We start from the raw sequence: 22705 nt of genomic DNA, 5'->3' as shown, positions 1-22705 counted from the left end.
TCAGGGACCTGTGTGGTGGAAGGAGACCCTCACTATCACACCTTCGACAAGCAGCTACACCACTTCATGGGCACCTGCACCTACACCCTCTCCAAGCTGTGTGAGAGCAACAGCTCGCTGCCCTACTTCAACGTGGAAGTGGCCAACGAGCACAGGGGAGCAAACACTCGTGTGTCCTATGTCCGATACGTGGATGTCGATGTGGCGGGCCAGCGGATAAGGCTGGGGAAAGGTGGAGTGGTGACGGTAAGTGGTGGAGGGGCTCTTCTGAGGAGAGAGCAGTGCTAAGCGTGTTGCTCCAACCCTGTCTTGGTTTCTGTCCTCCCAGGTCAACGGAGTGGCAGAGATCCTGCCCTGCATCCCATCTGCAGGCGTGCGGGTCTTGTCCAGCGGATTCTACGCAGTGGTCACAACAGACTTTGGCTTGAGGGTGAAGTTTGATGGGAACCATCGGGTGGAGGTGACACTTCCAAGCTCCTTTGGGCAGAAGATTTGTGGCATGTGTGGCAACTACAACGGGATGGCATCAGATGACTTCCTGAACCCAGAAGGGATGCTGGAGCCAGACTCCACCAGCCTGGGCAACAGCTGGCAGGTGTACAATGACAGTAGGTGCGTGTGACCTGCCAGCAGGTCTGGGGACGTGTTGGGCAAATGGAGGGACAGGCACCAAGAGAAGCCCGCAGACGACTCAAGGGCCCTTCTCCCGGTCTTTCCGCAGCTGCTCACCCGGAACCCTCCCTACATCAGCCTGCAATGAGACAGACAAACAAGTCATTGCCAGCAGCCACTTCTGTGGGATCATCAATGACACCAGCGGCCCATTTCAGACGTGCCACGCTGTGCTGAGCCCCACCAGTAACTTTGAGACCTGCCTTTATGATCTGTGTGAGCTGGGGCTGGACCGTGAGGCCCTGTGCAAGAGCTTGCAGTCCTATGCAGACGCCTGCCAGTCACTTGGTGTCAAGCTCCCTGTGTGGAGGAACGCAACCTTCTGCCGTAAGTCCAGACACAGTACCACACGTGGTTATACTAAGGAAAGCACAGAATGGAAGTGGAAGAGTGGGGATTAAGAAACATTCTTATGAGGTGCCGTAGGGATGTGCAGGTAGTAGTCAGTATCAGACGCACCCTTTCCTGCTTCATTTCATCAGGTGTGGTGTAGAACACCCATGGAGTCAAGTGGAACACAGAGAGAAAGGACAATTTTTCCAAGGGGAAAATCAAGCCCAAGGAAGTGTTACATTCTCTTCACTATAACCATGTTTTCTGTCTCTACAGCCATTCCCTGCCCAGCCAACAGTCACTATGAGCCCTGTGCTGCAGCCTGCCCTGCCACTTGTGTTGACCCAACGGCTCCTGCTGCCTGTGCCCTGCCGTGTGTGGAGGGCTGTGTGTGTGACAGCGGGTACCTGCTCTACAACGACCGATGCGTGCCCAGCCACCAGTGCGGGTGCTGGCACAACGGGCAGCATTACCCCGTGGGCTCTGGCTTCTGGACGGACAACTCCTGCTCCTCCAAGTGCAAGTGTCTTGCGCAGGGAAGCAAAGTCCAGTGCTTTGATGCCTCCTGTCCTGCAGGACAGTACTGCGGGGTGCAGAATGGGAAACCTGAGTGCCTCGAACACTCCTACGGCATCTGCAACATCCACGGTGACCCTCACTACAACACCTTTGACAAAGTGACCCACGACTTCATGGGCAACTGCACCTACACCCTGGCCAAAGTGTGCTTCAACACCACCTCCCTGCCCTACTTCAATGTGGAGGCCAAGAACGAGCATCGTGGGAACACCAGAGTGTCCTATGTGCGCCAAGTCCTGGTTGAGGTGTACGGAGAGCGCATTGTCATTGTCAAGAAGGAGAAGAGCCAAGTGCTGGTAGGCAGTGGGGCTGGCACGAGTGTGGCACGGCTGCAAGGCTGGGCTGGCTTTACTTGGCAGGACCTGGCATGTACCAGGCGTCTCCCCTGTCCCAGGCCTGGGTGGGTTCCCCTCAAGCCACTGGGTTGTCTTGGTTTTCCCCTACAGAGGGGTTGGAAGAGGCTGGAGGCAAAGGGGAATGTGGCCCGTATTGAAGAGGGGCCCCTGCAGAGTGCAGAACACAGACGTGGCTCGCCAGGCACTGGGGCGTCTGGGTGTGAGGGCATCCCGGGAACCACTTTGCCATGCCCAGCCTGGCAGCTGATTTCCCTAGGGCAGGAGAACCCGGGGAGGCCAGGGAAGAGTCCAGGGTCCATTGCGGTGTGTCTGCCCTAGGTGAACAACGTGCGCCAGACCTTGCCGGTGAGCATGGCGGGAGGTGCCATCACGGTGAGCAGGAGCGGTCGCTACATCATCCTGGAGACAGACTTCAGCCTCAGAGTGTCCTATGACGCTGACCACTCGGTGGAGGTGAAGGTGCCCACCACGTACTTCAACCTGACCTGTGGCATGTGCGGGAACTTCAACAACAGGAGAGAGGACGATTACATGATGCCCAACGGGCAGCAAGCCGCAAACTCCAGTCAGCTGGGGGAAAGCTGGAAGGTCCCAGACGACGACTCCTCTTGCGGTGTCCCCGTCCCCTCCCCACCCTGCAGTGCAGAAGAGGAGAAGCTCTACCGATCAGACCAGTTCTGTGGCATGCTGACTGCCAGGCCTGGCTCTTTTGAGAGCTGCCATGCCGTGATCAACCCCCGGAGCTATTTTGAGAGCTGTTTCTATGACCTTTGTGCCCTGAATGGTGGCCAGGAGGTCCTGTGTGCTACTCTGGAGGCCTACGCTGACGCATGCCAGGCAGCTGGCATCACTCTTCTTCCCTGGAGGAATGCCACCTTCTGCCGTGAGTACCTGCCTTGCAGTGGCCAGAAGGGTAACGCGGCACTCCCCCTGGCCAAAACCTCTCCTCCAAGCAGGTCTTTGCTCTTCCCCTTCCTTGGAAGCTTGCTGCTCCTAATTCTCCCCTTCCCTTTCCAGCCCTGCTGTGCCCCACCAACAGCTACTACGACCCTTGCATGACCGGGTGTCCTGCCACCTGCGTTCACCGAAACCCTCTGCTGAACTGCTCCAAGCCCTGCATGGAAGGCTGTGCATGTACCTCTGGCTTTCTCCTCAGTGGAGACACCTGTGTGCCCGAGGACCAGTGTGGCTGCCTCTTTGAGGGCAACTACTACAGCGTGAGTGACAACCTTGCCCTGCCGTGGCTTAGGCCCTCCCAGGGTGCTCCCTTACCTCTGCTTTCTTGTCCGATGTGCTGACCCTCGGTGCTTCTCTGCCTGCAGAAAGGAGAGCACTTTGTGACTGACAACTGCACTCACCAGTGCCGGTGCGAAGGCAACGGCCAGATGGTTTGCTCTGCGTTGTCCTGTGGTGTGGATGAGGTCTGCAAGATCCAGAACGGCCAGAGGGGCTGTTACCCAGCCAACACTGCTCTCTGCCACATCTACGGCGACCCGCATTACAGCACCTTTGATGGGAAGCTGCACCACTTCCAGGGCTCCTGCAACTACACAGTGGTGACGGGCTGTGGCAACACCTCCGTTGGGTTCAGCGTCACCACTCGCAATGAACATCGCAGCAGCCAGAATTGGACAGCTCTGAACTCGGTGGCACTGAGCGTGGGAGGCCTCCACATTGTGCTGCGCAAAAACAAGGCGGTCTACGTAAGCCCCTCCTTTTCACACCTGGCAACAACAGATGCCCTAGGCACCATTAAGTACCACTCGGTCCCCAGGAAGAGCCTGATACTCCCTGGGCCAGCTGGTGTGCTCACAGAAGAGCATGGCGAGGCTCTGAGCGGCACAGACATGGCTGCCTGCGCAGCAACCGGTTTGCCGCTTCTTTTCCTGAGTCTGGCTGTGCTGCGTCCAGCAGCTGCTGTTCTCACAGTCCTGGGCAGGGCCTCTCATGCCATCGGTGCTTCTCACTCACAGGGCCCAGGCACCACTGCAGGGAAGAGTGGTAACCTCTCGGCGGAGGGCATCACCTCACGCTTCTGTCTCCCTCTCTCCCCCTTCTTCAGATCAACAGTTCTCTGGCATCTCTGCCTGTTTCTCCTGCCCCCGGTGTGACCATTTCCCTGAGTGGCTCCTACGTGCGGGTTTCTACCAAGCTGGGCCTGCAGCTGCAGTTCAATGGGGACCACGAGCTCCTGGTGAAGGTCTCTGAGAATCTCAAGGGCAAGCTGTGTGGGCTGTGTGGGACGTACACTGGAAGCCAGCAGGACGACTTCATGCGGCCCGACGGGGTTGTTGTGCCCGACTTCAATGACTTTGGAGACAGCTGGATGGTGCCGGATGATGAGTGGCCGTGAGTCCTTGTTCCGTCGCACAGATGACGGGCGAAATGGAGTGTGGGAGAGGGGAGCCATGAGGGGCTGAAGGAGGGAGGGTTGGTAATGGCAGGCATGGCGTGAGGGAGAGGAGGCAGGCGGCTGCAGGAACAAGTGCGTGCAGGAGCAGAGAGAGGCTCCACGCAGGGAACGTATCGTGTCTCACCTGTCTGCTCCACCCACCAGTGCCACGTGCTGTCTGCACCTGCATGCCGGGCGTGTGGCCGTTCCCCTTCCCCCCCAAGGCTGCCTTGCTTGTGGCAGGGTACAGGCCCCGCCATACGGTCAGGGTGCACGGGGCTCTCTCCCCACCGGTGCTCTGCTTTGGGTCCTCGGCGACCTCTGTGCAGGGCCATGCCACCCCACTCCACACGCTGCATCTGAATGTTCCTGAGCCCAGGGACAAAGGGCAGGGCCTCGGCACGATGCTTTTCCCAAGCTGTTGCCATTGCAGTTTCTGTGCCATTTGTTTCTGTCCTCCTGATGCCAGGGAAGGGAATAGTGGGCGCTGTAGGCTGTGTTGCACAGCCTTGCAAGTGACAGCCATGGGTGCCTTGTCTTGGTGAGGGATCTGGCGTCCAAAGGCTGACGTATTGGTTGGGGAGGAGGTCATGAAGCGGTGTGGCTGATGTGAGCTCAGGGCTGGCTGTCTGCTTTGTAGGTGTCACCCAGTCACCAGCCCTCCTGTGCCCTGCTCCCCTGCTGAGGAGGAGGCAGCTAATAAGCAGTGTGCAATCCTCACACAACTCGGTGGCCCCTTCCAGCCATGCCATGCAGTTCTGCCGCCCAAGACGTACTTTGAGAGCTGTGTCTACGACCAGTGTGCCACGGGTGGCAGCACGGAGAAGCTCTGCAATGACCTGGAGGCCTATGCCACAGCTTGTGCTGAGGCAGGCATTGCTCTGGGTGACTGGAGTGCTGGCACTGTCTGTGGTAAGTGTTCGGTTTTAGCTGTATTTTCATGAGTGAATTGTAACAATCTTTGAGCTCCTGTTCTGAGGCAGCCATTGGTAGTCACTTGGGGTTTTCTGGCAGATCATGGATGTTCTTCTTGTACATTCTTTGGTCTTAGGTCCTCTGCCTATGGTTTAAGATCCAGCAAGCCATTAAATTCACATAGCAAAGCTGCTGGTTTTGCACAGCCCCTTTGAGACCGGCAGTTTGCAGGGGCCTTCTCTCTGTTTTCATAGGTGTCCTGCCCAATGTGCTCAAAACAGCATAGGGGTGTCCTCAGCACAGGAGTGGCCTGACAAGGGTGCTCTATCAGCATCTTTTAAGCAGTAAGGTGGTGGACATTGCCTGAGATATGTTGAGGGACAGTCAAGAGGCACTACGGGTTCACCACGTACTGCCCTTCTGTATATATCAAGTGCAGCTTCAGGAAGCAGTCTGAAAGGTCCTGAGGTAGCTGAAAATTTTTGGTAGCACCCATCCCAAGACAGAGCCCCTGAGCTTCTGGGAGTCTTAGAAAGCTACGACCCACAAAAGTGGAGAGAAGAAGAGGGACCAGGTATGAGAGAGGGAGAAAGGCAGAAGCCTTGATTAATGTACAAGATGGGATACCCAGAATTCCAGGGATGATTCCCTGGAAAACCTTACACCTCAACTTGCCTGTCCTTAGGTTTCTCTCAGATGCACCATCAAACTGCCTACTTCCACTAGGCTGGCCATTCTCCCTTGGCCATGAGCACACCTGGGACATAGGTGTGTGTCAGCCCGGGGGAAAGAGGGGAAAGGTGGCCCTACCCTCAGTCTAGAAACTCTGCTTCTCTTTCTGCACCATATCCAGCTCCGTCCACAGACTGCAGTTTGCCAGCATATTTGGTGATGATTTCTGTGAGTGGGTCCAGGCAGATTAGAGCAACATTGACTGGGCAAGGCACATGGCTTAAGAGATGAGCAAGTTGAGGAGCGCCATGCTCCTTGTGGCAGGCAAAGCAGTTTCTATCTTGAACAAGATGTGGTCAAGGAGGATTGGTTTGCTTGTAACATTGCCTCTTTCATAGGTGATGTTACTCCAACAACACCAGGCACCACTACTACCACAACTTCAGGACAGGAAACCACACCAGCACCCACACCAGGCTCAGGTGAGCAGAGGGGACAAGTCATGGGGCTCGATGTTCTTTGTGCAGGGTGGGCTGGGGAGCAGAGGTAGCGGAAGGTGTTTGACTGAAAGTTTCCTCTGATCTCTCCACTGTCAGGGACCTGTGTGGTGGAAGGAGACCCTCACTATCACACCTTCGACAAGCAGCTACACCACTTCATGGGCACCTGCACCTACACCCTCTCCAAGCTGTGTGAGAGCAACAGCTCGCTGCCCTACTTCAACGTGGAAGTGGCCAACGAGCACAGGGGAGCAAACACTCGTGTGTCCTATGTCCGATACGTGGATGTCGATGTGGCGGGCCAGCGGATAAGGCTGGGGAAAGGTGGAGTGGTGACGGTAAGTGGTGGAGGGGCTCTTCTGAGGAGAGAGCAGTGCTAAGCGTGTTGCTCCAACCCTGTCTTGGTTTCTGTCCTCCCAGGTCAACGGAGTGGCAGAGATCCTGCCCTGCATCCCATCTGCAGGCGTGCGGGTCTTGTCCAGCGGATTCTACGCAGTGGTCACAACAGACTTTGGCTTGAGGGTGAAGTTTGATGGGAACCATCGGGTGGAGGTGACACTTCCAAGCTCCTTTGGGCAGAAGATTTGTGGCATGTGTGGCAACTACAACGGGATGGCATCAGATGACTTCCTGAACCCAGAAGGGATGCTGGAGCCAGACTCCACCAGCCTGGGCAACAGCTGGCAGGTGTACAATGACAGTAGGTGCGTGTGACCTGCCAGCAGGTCTGGGGACGTGTTGGGCAAATGGAGGGACAGGCACCAAGAGAAGCCCGCAGACGACTCAAGGGCCCTTCTCCCGGTCTTTCCGCAGCTGCTCACCCGGAACCCTCCCTACATCAGCCTGCAATGAGACAGACAAACAAGTCATTGCCAGCAGCCACTTCTGTGGGATCATCAATGACACCAGCGGCCCATTTCAGACGTGCCACGCTGTGCTGAGCCCCACCAGTAACTTTGAGACCTGCCTTTATGATCTGTGTGAGCTGGGGCTGGACCGTGAGGCCCTGTGCAAGAGCTTGCAGTCCTATGCAGACGCCTGCCAGTCACTTGGTGTCAAGCTCCCTGTGTGGAGGAACGCAACCTTCTGCCGTAAGTCCAGACACAGTACCACACGTGGTTATACTAAGGAAAGCACAGAATGGAAGTGGAAGAGTGGGGATTAAGAAACATTCTTATGAGGTGCCGTAGGGATGTGCAGGTAGTAGTCAGTATCAGACGCACCCTTTCCTGCTTCATTTCATCAGGTGTGGTGTAGAACACCCATGGAGTCAAGTGGAACACAGAGAGAAAGGACAATTTTTCCAAGGGGAAAATCAAGCCCAAGGAAGTGTTACATTCTCTTCACTATAACCATGTTTTCTGTCTCTACAGCCATTCCCTGCCCAGCCAACAGTCACTATGAGCCCTGTGCTGCAGCCTGCCCTGCCACTTGTGTTGACCCAACGGCTCCTGCTGCCTGTGCCCTGCCGTGTGTGGAGGGCTGTGTGTGTGACAGCGGGTACCTGCTCTACAACGACCGATGCGTGCCCAGCCACCAGTGCGGGTGCTGGCACAACGGGCAGCATTACCCCGTGGGCTCTGGCTTCTGGACGGACAACTCCTGCTCCTCCAAGTGCAAGTGTCTTGCGCAGGGAAGCAAAGTCCAGTGCTTTGATGCCTCCTGTCCTGCAGGACAGTACTGCGGGGTGCAGAATGGGAAACCTGAGTGCCTCGAACACTCCTACGGCATCTGCAACATCCACGGTGACCCTCACTACAACACCTTTGACAAAGTGACCCACGACTTCATGGGCAACTGCACCTACACCCTGGCCAAAGTGTGCTTCAACACCACCTCCCTGCCCTACTTCAATGTGGAGGCCAAGAACGAGCATCGTGGGAACACCAGAGTGTCCTATGTGCGCCAAGTCCTGGTTGAGGTGTACGGAGAGCGCATTGTCATTGTCAAGAAGGAGAAGAGCCAAGTGCTGGTAGGCAGTGGGGCTGGCACGAGTGTGGCACGGCTGCAAGGCTGGGCTGGCTTTACTTGGCAGGACCTGGCATGTACCAGGCGTCTCCCCTGTCCCAGGCCTGGGTGGGTTCCCCTCAAGCCACTGGGTTGTCTTGGTTTTCCCCTACAGAGGGGTTGGAAGAGGCTGGAGGCAAAGGGGAATGTGGCCCGTATTGAAGAGGGGCCCCTGCAGAGTGCAGAACACAGACGTGGCTCGCCAGGCACTGGGGCGTCTGGGTGTGAGGGCATCCCGGGAACCACTTTGCCATGCCCAGCCTGGCAGCTGATTTCCCTAGGGCAGGAGAACCCGGGGAGGCCAGGGAAGAGTCCAGGGTCCATTGCGGTGTGTCTGCCCTAGGTGAACAACGTGCGCCAGACCTTGCCGGTGAGCATGGCGGGAGGTGCCATCACGGTGAGCAGGAGCGGTCGCTACATCATCCTGGAGACAGACTTCAGCCTCAGAGTGTCCTATGACGCTGACCACTCGGTGGAGGTGAAGGTGCCCACCACGTACTTCAACCTGACCTGTGGCATGTGCGGGAACTTCAACAACAGGAGAGAGGACGATTACATGATGCCCAACGGGCAGCAAGCCGCAAACTCCAGTCAGCTGGGGGAAAGCTGGAAGGTCCCAGACGACGACTCCTCTTGCGGTGTCCCCGTCCCCTCCCCACCCTGCAGTGCAGAAGAGGAGAAGCTCTACCGATCAGACCAGTTCTGTGGCATGCTGACTGCCAGGCCTGGCTCTTTTGAGAGCTGCCATGCCGTGATCAACCCCCGGAGCTATTTTGAGAGCTGTTTCTATGACCTTTGTGCCCTGAATGGTGGCCAGGAGGTCCTGTGTGCTACTCTGGAGGCCTACGCTGACGCATGCCAGGCAGCTGGCATCACTCTTCTTCCCTGGAGGAATGCCACCTTCTGCCGTGAGTACCTGCCTTGCAGTGGCCAGAAGGGTAACGCGGCACTCCCCCTGGCCAAAACCTCTCCTCCAAGCAGGTCTTTGCTCTTCCCCTTCCTTGGAAGCTTGCTGCTCCTAATTCTCCCCTTCCCTTTCCAGCCCTGCTGTGCCCCACCAACAGCTACTACGACCCTTGCATGACCGGGTGTCCTGCCACCTGCGTTCACCGAAACCCTCTGCTGAACTGCTCCAAGCCCTGCATGGAAGGCTGTGCATGTACCTCTGGCTTTCTCCTCAGTGGAGACACCTGTGTGCCCGAGGACCAGTGTGGCTGCCTCTTTGAGGGCAACTACTACAGCGTGAGTGACAACCTTGCCCTGCCGTGGCTTAGGCCCTCCCAGGGTGCTCCCTTACCTCTGCTTTCTTGTCCGATGTGCTGACCCTCGGTGCTTCTCTGCCTGCAGAAAGGAGAGCACTTTGTGACTGACAACTGCACTCACCAGTGCCGGTGCGAAGGCAACGGCCAGATGGTTTGCTCTGCGTTGTCCTGTGGTGTGGATGAGGTCTGCAAGATCCAGAACGGCCAGAGGGGCTGTTACCCAGCCAACACTGCTCTCTGCCACATCTACGGCGACCCGCATTACAGCACCTTTGATGGGAAGCTGCACCACTTCCAGGGCTCCTGCAACTACACAGTGGTGACGGGCTGTGGCAACACCTCCGTTGGGTTCAGCGTCACCACTCGCAATGAACATCGCAGCAGCCAGAATTGGACAGCTCTGAACTCGGTGGCACTGAGCGTGGGAGGCCTCCACATTGTGCTGCGCAAAAACAAGGCGGTCTACGTAAGCCCCTCCTTTTCACACCTGGCAACAACAGATGCCCTAGGCACCATTAAGTACCACTCGGTCCCCAGGAAGAGCCTGATACTCCCTGGGCCAGCTGGTGTGCTCACAGAAGAGCATGGCGAGGCTCTGAGCGGCACAGACATGGCTGCCTGCGCAGCAACCGGTTTGCCGCTTCTTTTCCTGAGTCTGGCTGTGCTGCGTCCAGCAGCTGCTGTTCTCACAGTCCTGGGCAGGGCCTCTCATGCCATCGGTGCTTCTCACTCACAGGGCCCAGGCACCACTGCAGGGAAGAGTGGTAACCTCTCGGCGGAGGGCATCACCTCACGCTTCTGTCTCCCTCTCTCCCCCTTCTTCAGATCAACAGTTCTCTGGCATCTCTGCCTGTTTCTCCTGCCCCCGGTGTGACCATTTCCCTGAGTGGCTCCTACGTGCGGGTTTCTACCAAGCTGGGCCTGCAGCTGCAGTTCAATGGGGACCACGAGCTCCTGGTGAAGGTCTCTGAGAATCTCAAGGGCAAGCTGTGTGGGCTGTGTGGGACGTACACTGGAAGCCAGCAGGACGACTTCATGCGGCCCGACGGGGTTGTTGTGCCCGACTTCAATGACTTTGGAGACAGCTGGATGGTGCCGGATGATGAGTGGCCGTGAGTCCTTGTTCCGTCGCACAGATGACGGGCGAAATGGAGTGTGGGAGAGGGGAGCCATGAGGGGCTGAAGGAGGGAGGGTTGGTAATGGCAGGCATGGCGTGAGGGAGAGGAGGCAGGCGGCTGCAGGAACAAGTGCGTGCAGGAGCAGAGAGAGGCTCCACGCAGGGAACGTATCGTGTCTCACCTGTCTGCTCCACCCACCAGTGCCACGTGCTGTCTGCACCTGCATGCCGGGCGTGTGGCCGTTCCCCTTCCCCCCCAAGGCTGCCTTGCTTGTGGCAGGGTACAGGCCCCGCCATACGGTCAGGGTGCACGGGGCTCTCTCCCCACCGGTGCTCTGCTTTGGGTCCTCGGCGACCTCTGTGCAGGGCCATGCCACCCCACTCCACACGCTGCATCTGAATGTTCCTGAGCCCAGGGACAAAGGGCAGGGCCTCGGCACGATGCTTTTCCCAAGCTGTTGCCATTGCAGTTTCTGTGCCATTTGTTTCTGTCCTCCTGATGCCAGGGAAGGGAATAGTGGGCGCTGTAGGCTGTGTTGCACAGCCTTGCAAGTGACAGCCATGGGTGCCTTGTCTTGGTGAGGGATCTGGCGTCCAAAGGCTGACGTATTGGTTGGGGAGGAGGTCATGAAGCGGTGTGGCTGATGTGAGCTCAGGGCTGGCTGTCTGCTTTGTAGGTGTCACCCAGTCACCAGCCCTCCTGTGCCCTGCTCCCCTGCTGAGGAGGAGGCAGCTAATAAGCAGTGTGCAATCCTCACACAACTCGGTGGCCCCTTCCAGCCATGCCATGCAGTTCTGCCGCCCAAGACGTACTTTGAGAGCTGTGTCTACGACCAGTGTGCCACGGGTGGCAGCACGGAGAAGCTCTGCAATGACCTGGAGGCCTATGCCACAGCTTGTGCTGAGGCAGGCATTGCTCTGGGTGACTGGAGTGCTGGCACTGTCTGTGGTAAGTGCTGCGTGATCTTTGTGGCCCAGATTCTAGGAATATCCTTCAGTACTGGGACTCAGAGGTGTCACTATTGAAGTCCTTCTCTTGGTATCCTTTGCCACAGTGTCTGAGATGTTTAGTCTCAGATTAGCTGCCTGCAGCTATGGTGGCCGTTACTCCATGTTCCCTGTAACTTGTCTATTTTTTCAGCCTTTGTGTGAAGAGCCTCTTTGTGCTAGGCATACTGTAGAATTCCTTGCCTTTTTCCATGGTATGTGTGTGTTTGTGAAGAGTGGAACATTCCATTTTGGGGATGATGATGATGATGATCATTATTAAACACATCTTCTCCACCTTTGTTTCACTTTTTATCCAGCAGCTCATGCAACACTTTTTATCCAGCAGCTCACACACTATGCCAAACACCTCAGTGCGACCTCTACATACAACACCTGTCACTAGCACCTGGGAGAAGCACATATACTTATGTCTCTTATTTGTATTAGTGTTTCTGCTAGGCACTCAGATCATGCATACTACCCCTTTGTTGGCCATCTCTTCCTGGTCATGAGAATAGCCAGGATGTAGGTGCCCTGTGGGACATGGGGAAATGCTGGCCTCACCCTCATCCTAGAAACTCTCGTTTTTCTTTCTGTACCATATCCAGCTCCTCAGACAGACTGCAATTTCACCTGTGCATTTGAGGATGACTTCTGTGAGTGGGCCCAGGCAGATTACAGCAGCATTTCCTGGATAAGGCAGAAGGGACCAACACCCACACCAAATACTGGCCCTTCCTCTGACCACACAACAGGAGGTAGGAACAACGCAGTAGTCCTTCAGGTGTACAGTTGTTCCTGGGAAGAAAAAACATCTTCTAACAGCAAATGCAGGCCACGTATTTCCCAGACTTGATCCAGAGCCAGTTGTGGCAGTTTCTTCTAGAGCCAGAACCTTCTTTTCAAAGCTTTCCAGGCCTGGGAATCAATCTGTGGTAACCACAGGGTAGGCCAAGCACCTGCTGTGCCAGAGGGAAGCTAATGCAAATTAATGACCAGGCTTGTCAGAGGAACAAGAATAGGTCTCTCTCTCTGTGGATGCTGACTCCTCCAGAAGCCAGTGATGAGAGGGCCTAAAGCTCCAGAGCCATGCCAGGATTGTGGCGATGATTTGGAGGTGATACCATTGACCAGTCCAAGCCATACATCTACCATGACCATGGTTCCTATGTGGACTCAGGGCTGGGGAGGGTTGTGGCTAGCAAGGAACCTCTGTTTACTCTCCTTTCCTCTTGCCTGCCCTGAAATGCAGCACAAGATGCTCCCAGGATTGTGCTTGGGTCGTTCCTGTCTGCTTTGTCTGGATTTGATACGTGTGTAACCATGTGGCTCATGCTTTGTTTCAGGTGGCTACTACATCTACTTGCAAGGAAACAATACCTTCCCTGGTGCTTCAGCTCAACTGCTCAGCCCGGTGTGCAGGTCAGAAGGACCACACTGCTTCCACTTCTGGTATCACATGTATGGAACAGCTGAAACAATGGCCCTGCAGGTGTACATGATGAAGGACGATGAGCTAGTGCCGATCTGGCACCAAGATGGGAACCATGGGGATAATTGGCACTTGGGAGAAATCACAGTGCAGAGCACAGGAAACATGCAGGTAAGGTCACAGGTTCTCACTACCATTTGAGAAGAACCCTGCTGTCAAATGACATTTCACAGGTGTGGTTGGAGCTAATGCTGGTTACCTTCTCTTCCCTTAGATTGTCCTGGAGGGACAATGGGGTGAAAATGACCGAAGTGAAGTAGCATTGGATGATGTGTCCATTGAAATAGGATCCTGTGCAGGTACAGGCTTGGCTAAGGGAAAGACAGCTGGAGAGATGTCATGAACTCAGGTTCCTGGCTGTGCTACAGGCAGGAGCACAGATGGCCTTTGTAGTGCTTTGTAACCAAAAAAGGAGCCTCTGCCCCAACAGGCTTTTGTCTGGGAGACAAGAGCAGTGGCACTGACCACAGTCACTAAGTAGTTCATGTAATACCTGGCCCACAGCCAAGACACGGAGAATTGGTGCTAAAGAGCCAAATATGTTTTTGTCACCCAGCTATGCTGGTGGCAGAGCCCTTAAGGGACAGGGCTCTTTTGAGATTGTGCTCTGCTCTTCCTACCCTGACTTTCCCTTGTCACAGTGTTGGGGCATTTGGGAAGGGTGGACAGGCTGTCTACTCTCATGTTCCATCTTCTACTGATTGTGGCCATTTCACTGCTTCCAAAGCCCCTGACCATGAAATGGAATGTCTTTATTGACAGGGCTACACATCTCATTCTATCCTACATCTATACTGGTGGAAGAGCATTTGAGAGCAGAAATCTTTCCTGAGGACTCACTGTGTGATCCCTGTCCTGGGTCTCTCTGCTCATGGTGTTGGGTGTTTGGGACGCTGAACCAGCTGCCTGCAACAAAACTCCCATTTTGACACAGATTTCTTCTAACTCTCTCTTATACTAGGTCCATCAACACCAAACCCCACGGTCCCCTTGCCAGACACTACAACACAGCTTACACACACACCATCACCACCAAGACCCACACCAAGCTCAGGTACTGTTGTTTCCCATCCCCATCTCTTACTGCCTGCCATAACTGGTCAATTTTCTTAATCCAGGTAGGTCTTTCAACTAAGTAACTGGAGAATCGGAACTTTTTCTTGATCACCCAATCATACTGGTGGGACAGTCCTTCAGTTCTGGGACTCTGAGATGACTCTATTGAAGTCCTGCCCTGGGTCTCTTTTGCCACAGTGTTTGGTGACAGCAGATTAACTGCCTGGTCGTTACCTCACACACCTTTTGTTGCCATGTCCATAAATATTTAAATTACCCTTTTCTATGGCATGTTTTCATCTCTTATATAAGTGTTACTGTTTATAGGTTTGCTTTATTTTTTTAATTTAATTTAAGTTCTAAATTTGCTTTTTTGGGGGAGATAATCCAATTATAGGGTCCTGAAAAAGATTGAGACAATGTGATTACTGCTATTCTAGCACTTAGGAAATGCACTAAAATGTCAGTTTAGATAAGTTTTATCTGCTTCTTTGCTCCAATTTTAAGCACTAAGTCTTCTACATATGACAGCTTGTTAAGTACAAAAGAGTGTTAGCTCACCTAGTCAGTTTGGATACCTTTTTTTTTTTTTTTTTTTTTTTAGTGATTGTTATGTATGCAGTTCCTGGAGTCTTAATTGTTTATTTGTAAGCAGTTCAGGTGATATGTAAACATAACTCTATGTGTAGCTATTTTTGTAACATGCCACAGAGAAGCAGAGAAAAGCATGATTTTTGATGTTGTAAATAAACACCATAAAACACCTGTAAGCTCAGCTCTGCTAAAATTTGATGGGACAATTTTGTTGTTGTTGAAAATGGGAATTTCTTATTAGCACTCAAAACCTTACCCAGATCACAAACAGATGCACACACACTGTGTACCTCTGTTTATACATACTAGCACTGGCTAATTAACTTCAATATTTTTTAGAAGTATGTAAAGGATATCTTGTGTATGAAGTGTTCAATTCTTTCTTTCTTCCCAGACCGTGCTTCCTGCAGTGCCTCTGGGGATCCACATTATCACACCTTTGACCACAGAGTTCATCATTTCATGGGAAATTGCAGTTACACCCTCTCCAAAGTGTGCAATGTCTCTGAAAGGCTTCCATACTTTGATGTGTCCACAACAAATGAGCAAAGAGGAGCCAACACCAAAGTCTCTTATGTGAAGTCAGTGCAAGTGGAAGTCTATGGCAACCAGATTTCTTTGCTGAAAAACAAGAAAGTGAATGTAAGAAAATATTTGTTTAAAAGTCATATAACAGTTTTAAGCAGGCACACAGACAATGAAATACTCTCTCTTGTTGTAGAGTTCAGAGAAAACTTGCTCCTTTTACTACTTAAATGTACCTCTTTTAATGAGATGTCCAACAAATTTGCCCAGATGAAGTGTCCTTTAATTACTTCCAGTTCCCTTGTACACAAGATCACACCTTTCACTTACCTATTTTAGCTGTTGATAGAGGTGAGATTCCCAGCATCCACACTAACTTTTAAAACTTGCTGTGCAGGTGAATGGCAACAGAATGAACCTGCCTGTATTTATTGAAAAGAAGATCAGTGTTCATATCAGTGGTGGATATGTTCTTTTGGAAACTGACTTTGGACTGTGGGTGAGATATGATGGAAACCACTATGCAGAAGTCTCTGTGCCTTCTAATTACAGTGGTCTGCTCTGTGGCCTCTGTGGTAAGTCATAGGCTTAGTCCATTTTTAGTGAGTTTTGGAGGCTAGTGATTACTTCAACTTTTTTTTCTCAGCATGTCATTCTTCATCTACACACAGCTACTCCCTGTCAAGTGGAATGGAATTCACAGCAGTGAAGAAAACTTGTTAGAATTTTTCGGTTTCAAACAGTTACTTACAAAATTTCTGGTAACGTTATCCATTTGGAATGTTGTGAGGTATAGCTACAAATAACATTTTTAGACAAGTGGAAAAATTAATTTCAGTTCTACACTTTATATTTAGGACGAGTAATGATTTACATATATCTAGTCTAGAATTCTACAAATACATTTTTCTATTATTTACATTCTGATGCATTTCATTTTTTGGAGTGTGAGGAATGCTATAGCATTTTGTGAATCATAAAAACTTGAGGTTTTTTCCACAGCAGTAAGCAATCTTCAGAATAGCTTACTGATAACAGCCTCAAACTGTCCTACTGCTCTTTTCCTGTGCTTTTTAGGTGGTATTTAGAGAACCTGGATGACTATTGGGCTATTTTTAACCTATTTTTTATTCCAGCTAAGATAGGCACTGTCTACATTAGAACAAAGCAATGACAAAGACACAGTATGGATAATCCTGAACTGACAGACTTGATAAAGAAGAAATAAAATTCACACTTATTTCCAAAATTCAGATATCACAAAATAGTAAGTGCTACATGAGATACAAAACATAGAAGTGACTTTTAGAATTCTGTGAGAAAGATCAGACACAAAGGGCACATTCTACTGTGTTCTGCAAGAAATTCTGTCGCAATAGGTTAGAAAAGGAAATAAGATTCACAGGTGGCTTATGTAGCTCATGAGAGTAGGAGCTTGCTGGAATTAGTATTGATCAATAAGTTTTTGTCAGCAAGGTTTAGTTGGAATAACATTCTGAAATCCAGGTGTTTATATGAAATGTACTTCAGGATGGAAATGGGTCTATAGAAATTACAAGACTAGCTTGTCTTGTGGGCTTCTGGTTATTCTTTCATTTGGATCATCTGACATTTCCTAGTTAAATTATCTCTCCATGGGTTTTTCACACTTTTAATTCAGGAAATCTAAAAAATAATTCAGCAGATTCTAAAAAATAGCACCGTTTGACTTTTAACCTATCATTCTACAGACAGGATTCAAGGAAACTAGTTGTTTTTTTAACTAAGCAAGTGTGATCTAGTTACATAAGAACTTACAGACTTCTTGCTTCAAGTCCACAGATCTCTGAATAGGCACTCCTGTCACCGGCTGAAGTCTAAAGCACAACTGAGCTCTTATTTGTTGATTCTGCATATATACTTTCCCTAGTTCATCGTGGTTTATTTCACAGCCTGAAACTGAGGTTTGTCCAACAGTTGTGAACTTCATGTGTCTCATAAATCTCTTTTTACCCTCACAGGTAATTATAATGGTGACCCAAATGATGACAACATAAAGCCCAATGGTGACACTGCAAGCAGTTCCACTGATCTTGGACAAAGCTGGCTTGTGCCTGAGAATAACACCATGTATGTATATTGATTTAATCGCATAGCATTTGCTAATAAAACTCTACAAGATTAAACATCCATCCACTCACTGAGTTCATCATCCAGTACCATTTTGCATCATCCAAGTGCCCATTAGAACCTGATTAGAAGTGGGGAGCTGCCCCTTTACATTAAACAGGGAATGAGAAGTAGGCTTTTGTCTCTGTTTTCTAAAGCAGGAATTGTCTGCTGATTGGGGAGGGAGGTGGGACTTCAGTCCAGTTCCCTGACTCTAAACCAGAACTGATTGAATCCTATAGGTCTTTTTTTCAGATAAGAATAAGTCTTTGAATAGCCCAGAGGACAAAAAATGGAGTCCACTCAGTGGCAGGGCTGACATCAGCTTTTTCAAAAAAGCTGTATTAAGTCTTACGACTCTGTTGTGGAGGGCTGTCATGTGTCAGTCTTCCACTGAAAATCTAATAATTAGGGATGCAAAATACACACTGGATTTTGCTTGCTTTCCCCAGGTGCTCCAGTGGGACAGAAGAGAAATGTGATCCTGTGCTGGAGAGTGAAGCAAAGAAAAACACAGCATGTGGCATGATCACAGATTCAGCAGGTAGTGTGTTGGTTGTTCTCTGTTAATCATGTGCTGGAGCACTTTATAGCTTGTCTTGTCTCCTTGCTGCAGTCCATTGTTCTAAGCTCACACTGGAAGTGTATGAAACCTTCTGTGTGAATGGCCAACATAAAACTCATAGGTGCTTGGTCAAGATATGTCCACTATTCAGACAGTGCCAATACATCCATGAAGATTATCTCAGAATGTGGAGGGAGCCAGGCCTGCTCTTTGTTTTACAGTAACTTGCACCCTTGCTAAAAGAAATAGTTCAGAGGACACTGGTATTGCATGTATTGCTGATACTTTTATCTGAAATTCTGTAGATGTTCCTTGCATTGAAGATCCCTTGCCTAGGCAGTAATTCTTAATTTATGTAAGTTATTTTGTATCAGTCATGCAAAAAGAAGAAAGAGCTGACCCAGAGAGATGTTCTGTTTCAAATGTTGGTTGAACTTACTAAACAAAGTTAGCCTGGAGCACTCACAATACATTTGCCATGCCAGAAAATAAATGATGGTGGTGATCTTTCCCATTTTTTTTTTCCATCTTTCTACACATCTTTCTTGATTTACACAGGAATTTTCAAGGCTTGTCATTCCAAAGTGCCTCCGAAGAATTTCTTTGAAAACTGTGTTTATGACATGTGTTTCACTACTGGACAGACAACATCCTTATGTTATGGACTGCAGGCCTATGCTGAGTCATGCAACAGTGCTGGGATATGCATAGAGTGGAGGAATGCTACTCTTTGTCGTGAGTGATGTGACTTATAAAGATCTATTCTAGATTTAAGCTTCAGAAGTATGCACATACTCCTCTACCTTTTTAATGTGTTACTTCATTTTACGTAATGTTTTGAGTACAGTCTTATCGTTTGTCATGTCTTGACAAAAGTAGTAAATGAGAGCCATATGTAGTAATTTATCACAGAATCTAGCCAGAAACAGTATTAAAGATTTTTTTTAGATGACAGAAATGGACAAAAGTTTCAGGACTTCCATAAAATTTTACTCTCCCTGGGGAGCATGCTTTGAGTGACAGAAGCACTCAATTGTACCATGAGCAGGAGGGGTGTGACAGTATAATACATTTTACTCAAGGAGTCTCAGTGAAAGAGTCTGGTTTTTAGTTCTATTTTTAAATATATGGCAGATGTTAAAATAGTAACTACCGTAATGTGGTGACATCAGCTGGTATGTCAAGAGATTCTTCTATTCCCTTAATGGAGTGGCTGTGTCTTTAAACCCGCAGGAAGAGGCTTACTGAACAAAGCACAAGTAGTCCTGCTTGATCACATCAGACCTAACTTCAAAGCCAGCCTACAATATTTGACTTCCTTTGTGAGGTGAAGTGCAGGGTCGCCCATATGGCTTATGCACTTCTACCAGAAGCCACACTGCAAGAAAGTCCTTTGTATGCAGCAGTGTCAGGCTTTTTAGCTGCATATTTTTTTATATTTTCAGGAGCAAACAGTGAAAGCATCAGGAAAACTTACAATTTTGCCCTTTGAGTAGGCAATTATTTTAATTTTTTTCTTTTCCTCTCTAGCAATGTCCTGTCCTGGAGGCAGCATCTACAAGAGCTGTGGTAGTAGATGTCCTTCTACATGTGTGAACATCTCTGCAGCTGATTCCTGTAGTTCCTTACCAGTGGAAGGCTGCTTCTGTAAGGAAGGCTATGTTTTGAGTGGAGACAAATGTGTGCCAGAAAGCAGCTGTGGTTGTGTTGATGGAAAAAAACACTATCACCAGGCAAGTTATTGTAGACATTTAAACAAACAGAAAAACAGGGGATCTCATACTTTATCCCCATAATAAAAAAAAAATGTTAATAGCACTAACAATTATTATTAACACGATTAATAATGACAAAATAGACTCACTTTGCCAGTCATCTTGATCTGTGTGCAAAAATCCACCAAATCATCATCTATCATGCACATTCAAATACTAATAATTTGATCAACCCTCACAGTATTACTTTCCGATTTATCTTATAGTATATACAATTTTTTTTCCACTCAGCTGAATGAAAGCTGGTTCCCCAGTTACCCCTGCACTGAACGTTGCACCTGCAAGGCTAATAACACCATTGAATGCACATCCTGGGAGTGTGGAGTCCGAGAAGAATGCAGTAATAGGGATGGTGTGCTGGGCTGTCACTCCAATGGTAAATCCTGCCTGGAAAAGGCAAACAGTTCAATAACTAGATCCTTCTTCTCCTTCTAGCTTCATTACAAGTATCTTTTCATACCTGACTGCTGTCAGTGCTATGAGATGAAAAGACATTATCTGTCTTGCAAGCACAGATCCCATTCTGTTATAGGGAATATCTGCAAAAAGTTGTTGCTTCTCAAAAGCTTGCATGGTCACTTGGGTTCCTGTTGTCTTTATAATACAAATTCAAGTCCCATATCGCCAGTGCTGAAATCTCTGAACTTAGGAACAACTAAGAACTGCATTTCTGAGAATCTGGGTGATGGCAAGTGCATTAAGTATCCATGTATATGGATAGATAGAAATTTATTTATATATTTACACCTATATTTAGACATATAATAATGTATTTTTAGATAGCTAAGTAGAAAAGCTCTGTATTTCTCAACTACCATAAATCATAGCTACAACATCATACAGAAATGTATGAAGAGGTTCATTTGCTGCCAGATTGCCAGTTGGAACATAATTTGTACATTAAATTTAGGAGACACTTTCTGGAAATTTCTTATACCCAAATAAATGCAATTGAAATGAACCTGAGGTACCTCTGTGAAGGTTTGCCCACAAAACAATAATCCACAAGATCCACAGTGAAACCCAGTTCAAAGTCTTTAGATATTTTTTTTCCCTTCAGGCCAAGCAACATGTCAAGTGGTAGGAGATCCCCATTATTTCACTTTTGATGGAATGATGTACACTTTTGTGGGTACCTGCACCTACACCTTGGTTGAGGTTGTGAACACAAACAATGTCATTCCTATAACCATCCTTGGCAAGAATGAAGACAGAGGACTAAGAGGGGCCACATACCTGAAAGAAGTCTACGTAGACGTGCACGGTGTACGAATCACCCTTCAGAAAAGCCGAGGAATCCTGGTAGGTGGTTGCATGCATTTTTTTGGCAAGAAGTATCTTAAAATCAGCTCACTAGAGGAGCTGTAGGAAAAAGGATCATTATGTTTCTTAAGGAATATGTACAGGTATGCTTGATATTTGTGGACACCTCCAATAACTAGATATCATGGGGAAATAGAAATTCTCTCTAGTTCTCAAAGCTCCTGGTTTGGGTTTACTGTTCTATTGGCAGTATCTTAGAGATGGAGCCCAGAGCCTCCTGACTGAAGAACTGTTGACTGATCTAAATAATGAGAGTCCCCACTTCAGTTGTCAACCCAGTCACCTATAGCTAGCTAAAAAGAGCAAAGGAGAGGCAAGTCTCACTTAATCCACCTGGAATAGTATAGGGATCCATAACAGTATAGGCAGCAGGGAATCCACCCCAGGGGTGGGTTAGAGCTTGCTCACTACCAGATTCCCATTAAATGCACAGGCTCTGAGTCCTGTTCAGCCCTCCTCAGCTAAAAGGGTGACTCCCTTGGTCACCATAGAATCCATAGTTGGAATATGCAATGGTGGAAATGTAAAGGAACTAAAACTGTCACAGAGAAAACTTCAGCACTTCAAGGAATATAGATTGTGAGCAGAAAAGAGAAAGGAAGAATGTACATACTGACAAATTACGTCTCTTCAGCTGAACAATGAGAGAGTTTATACTCCAGTGGAGAAACGATTGCAAGGAGTGTCCATTGGAAATGTTGGCAGATTTATAGTACTGGAAACTGACTTTGGTGTGACAGTAAAATACGATGGTGATCACCACCTGGAAATCACCCTCCCACAATCCTATTTCTCGAAGGTAAGATTTAATATGTAAACATCTGACACTGTTTCAAAATGGCTGCCTTGTGAATTTACTTTTAATTTCTTTCATTTATTAAATTCTTTTATTCCTGTGCTTTGCTATGCATCTTTCTTTGCAGATGTATTGTAACCTGCCATTTTTGCCTTTTATGTACTTTCCCTTCACAACAACTTCCTTGTGTTCCAAGGGGGTAGTTAGACAAAATGGCCTGACTTGAATGTATTTCAATTCTTTGAAGCATTCCTTGAAGCGTTAGGGAACCACAGATTAACTGCAGTTTATATTTTATTTCTCCATGGGTGCAGCCAGACACCTAGTGAGTATGTCTGCAAAGTCTGGTACAAGATTGGTTGATGGTGATTTGGTCACATAATTTCATAGATGATGAATACAAGGTTATTAGAGGAGCTGATGAAGAACAGATTGTGCTTAGAATATTGTTCTTCTTCATTTGCAGGTACATGGCATGTGTGGTAACTTCAATGATATTCGTGAAGATGACCTGTCCTTGCCCAATGGTACAATCACCAGTGTCACAGAGTTTGGAAACAGCTGGAAAGTGGAGGAAGACAGTGATGCAGGGTAAATATAACTTAATACCTCCTGTGAAACAGTCTCCTTTCAAT

At 49.3% G+C, this 22705-nt stretch overlaps 1 protein-coding gene across 1 annotated transcript in view; it reads left to right on the top strand.

Annotated features, from left to right (window-relative positions):
- The window catches only part of LOC139800159 (IgGFc-binding protein-like), a 57623-nt gene that overhangs the window by 21920 nt on the left and 12998 nt on the right, over positions 1-22705 (top strand). Inside the window, exons 27-59 of the mRNA XM_071752978.1 lie at positions 5-246; positions 329-612; positions 722-999; positions 1282-1880; positions 2259-2823; positions 2958-3157; positions 3263-3928; positions 4003-4289; positions 4973-5244; positions 6318-6401; positions 6516-6757; positions 6840-7123; positions 7233-7510; positions 7793-8391; positions 8770-9334; positions 9469-9668; positions 9774-10439; positions 10514-10800; positions 11484-11755; positions 12405-12554; positions 13143-13399; positions 13503-13587; positions 14250-14342; positions 15333-15580; positions 15861-16038; positions 17464-17572; positions 18064-18155; positions 18735-18911; positions 19707-19913; positions 20133-20327; positions 21012-21253; positions 21909-22073; positions 22537-22661. Coding sequence (XP_071609079.1) covers positions 5-246; positions 329-612; positions 722-999; positions 1282-1880; positions 2259-2823; positions 2958-3157; positions 3263-3928; positions 4003-4289; positions 4973-5244; positions 6318-6401; positions 6516-6757; positions 6840-7123; positions 7233-7510; positions 7793-8391; positions 8770-9334; positions 9469-9668; positions 9774-10439; positions 10514-10800; positions 11484-11755; positions 12405-12554; positions 13143-13399; positions 13503-13587; positions 14250-14342; positions 15333-15580; positions 15861-16038; positions 17464-17572; positions 18064-18155; positions 18735-18911; positions 19707-19913; positions 20133-20327; positions 21012-21253; positions 21909-22073; positions 22537-22661 — 9193 coding nt within the window. The remainder of the gene's footprint in view (positions 1-4; positions 247-328; positions 613-721; positions 1000-1281; positions 1881-2258; positions 2824-2957; positions 3158-3262; positions 3929-4002; positions 4290-4972; positions 5245-6317; positions 6402-6515; positions 6758-6839; positions 7124-7232; positions 7511-7792; positions 8392-8769; positions 9335-9468; positions 9669-9773; positions 10440-10513; positions 10801-11483; positions 11756-12404; positions 12555-13142; positions 13400-13502; positions 13588-14249; positions 14343-15332; positions 15581-15860; positions 16039-17463; positions 17573-18063; positions 18156-18734; positions 18912-19706; positions 19914-20132; positions 20328-21011; positions 21254-21908; positions 22074-22536; positions 22662-22705) is intronic.

This window comes from Heliangelus exortis, chromosome 9 (assembly GCF_036169615.1).
Source record: "Heliangelus exortis chromosome 9, bHelExo1.hap1, whole genome shotgun sequence".
In the NCBI taxonomy this organism is placed as follows: Eukaryota; Metazoa; Chordata; class Aves; order Apodiformes; family Trochilidae; genus Heliangelus; species Heliangelus exortis.
This window is presented reverse-complemented; position numbering and strand designations above follow the sequence as displayed.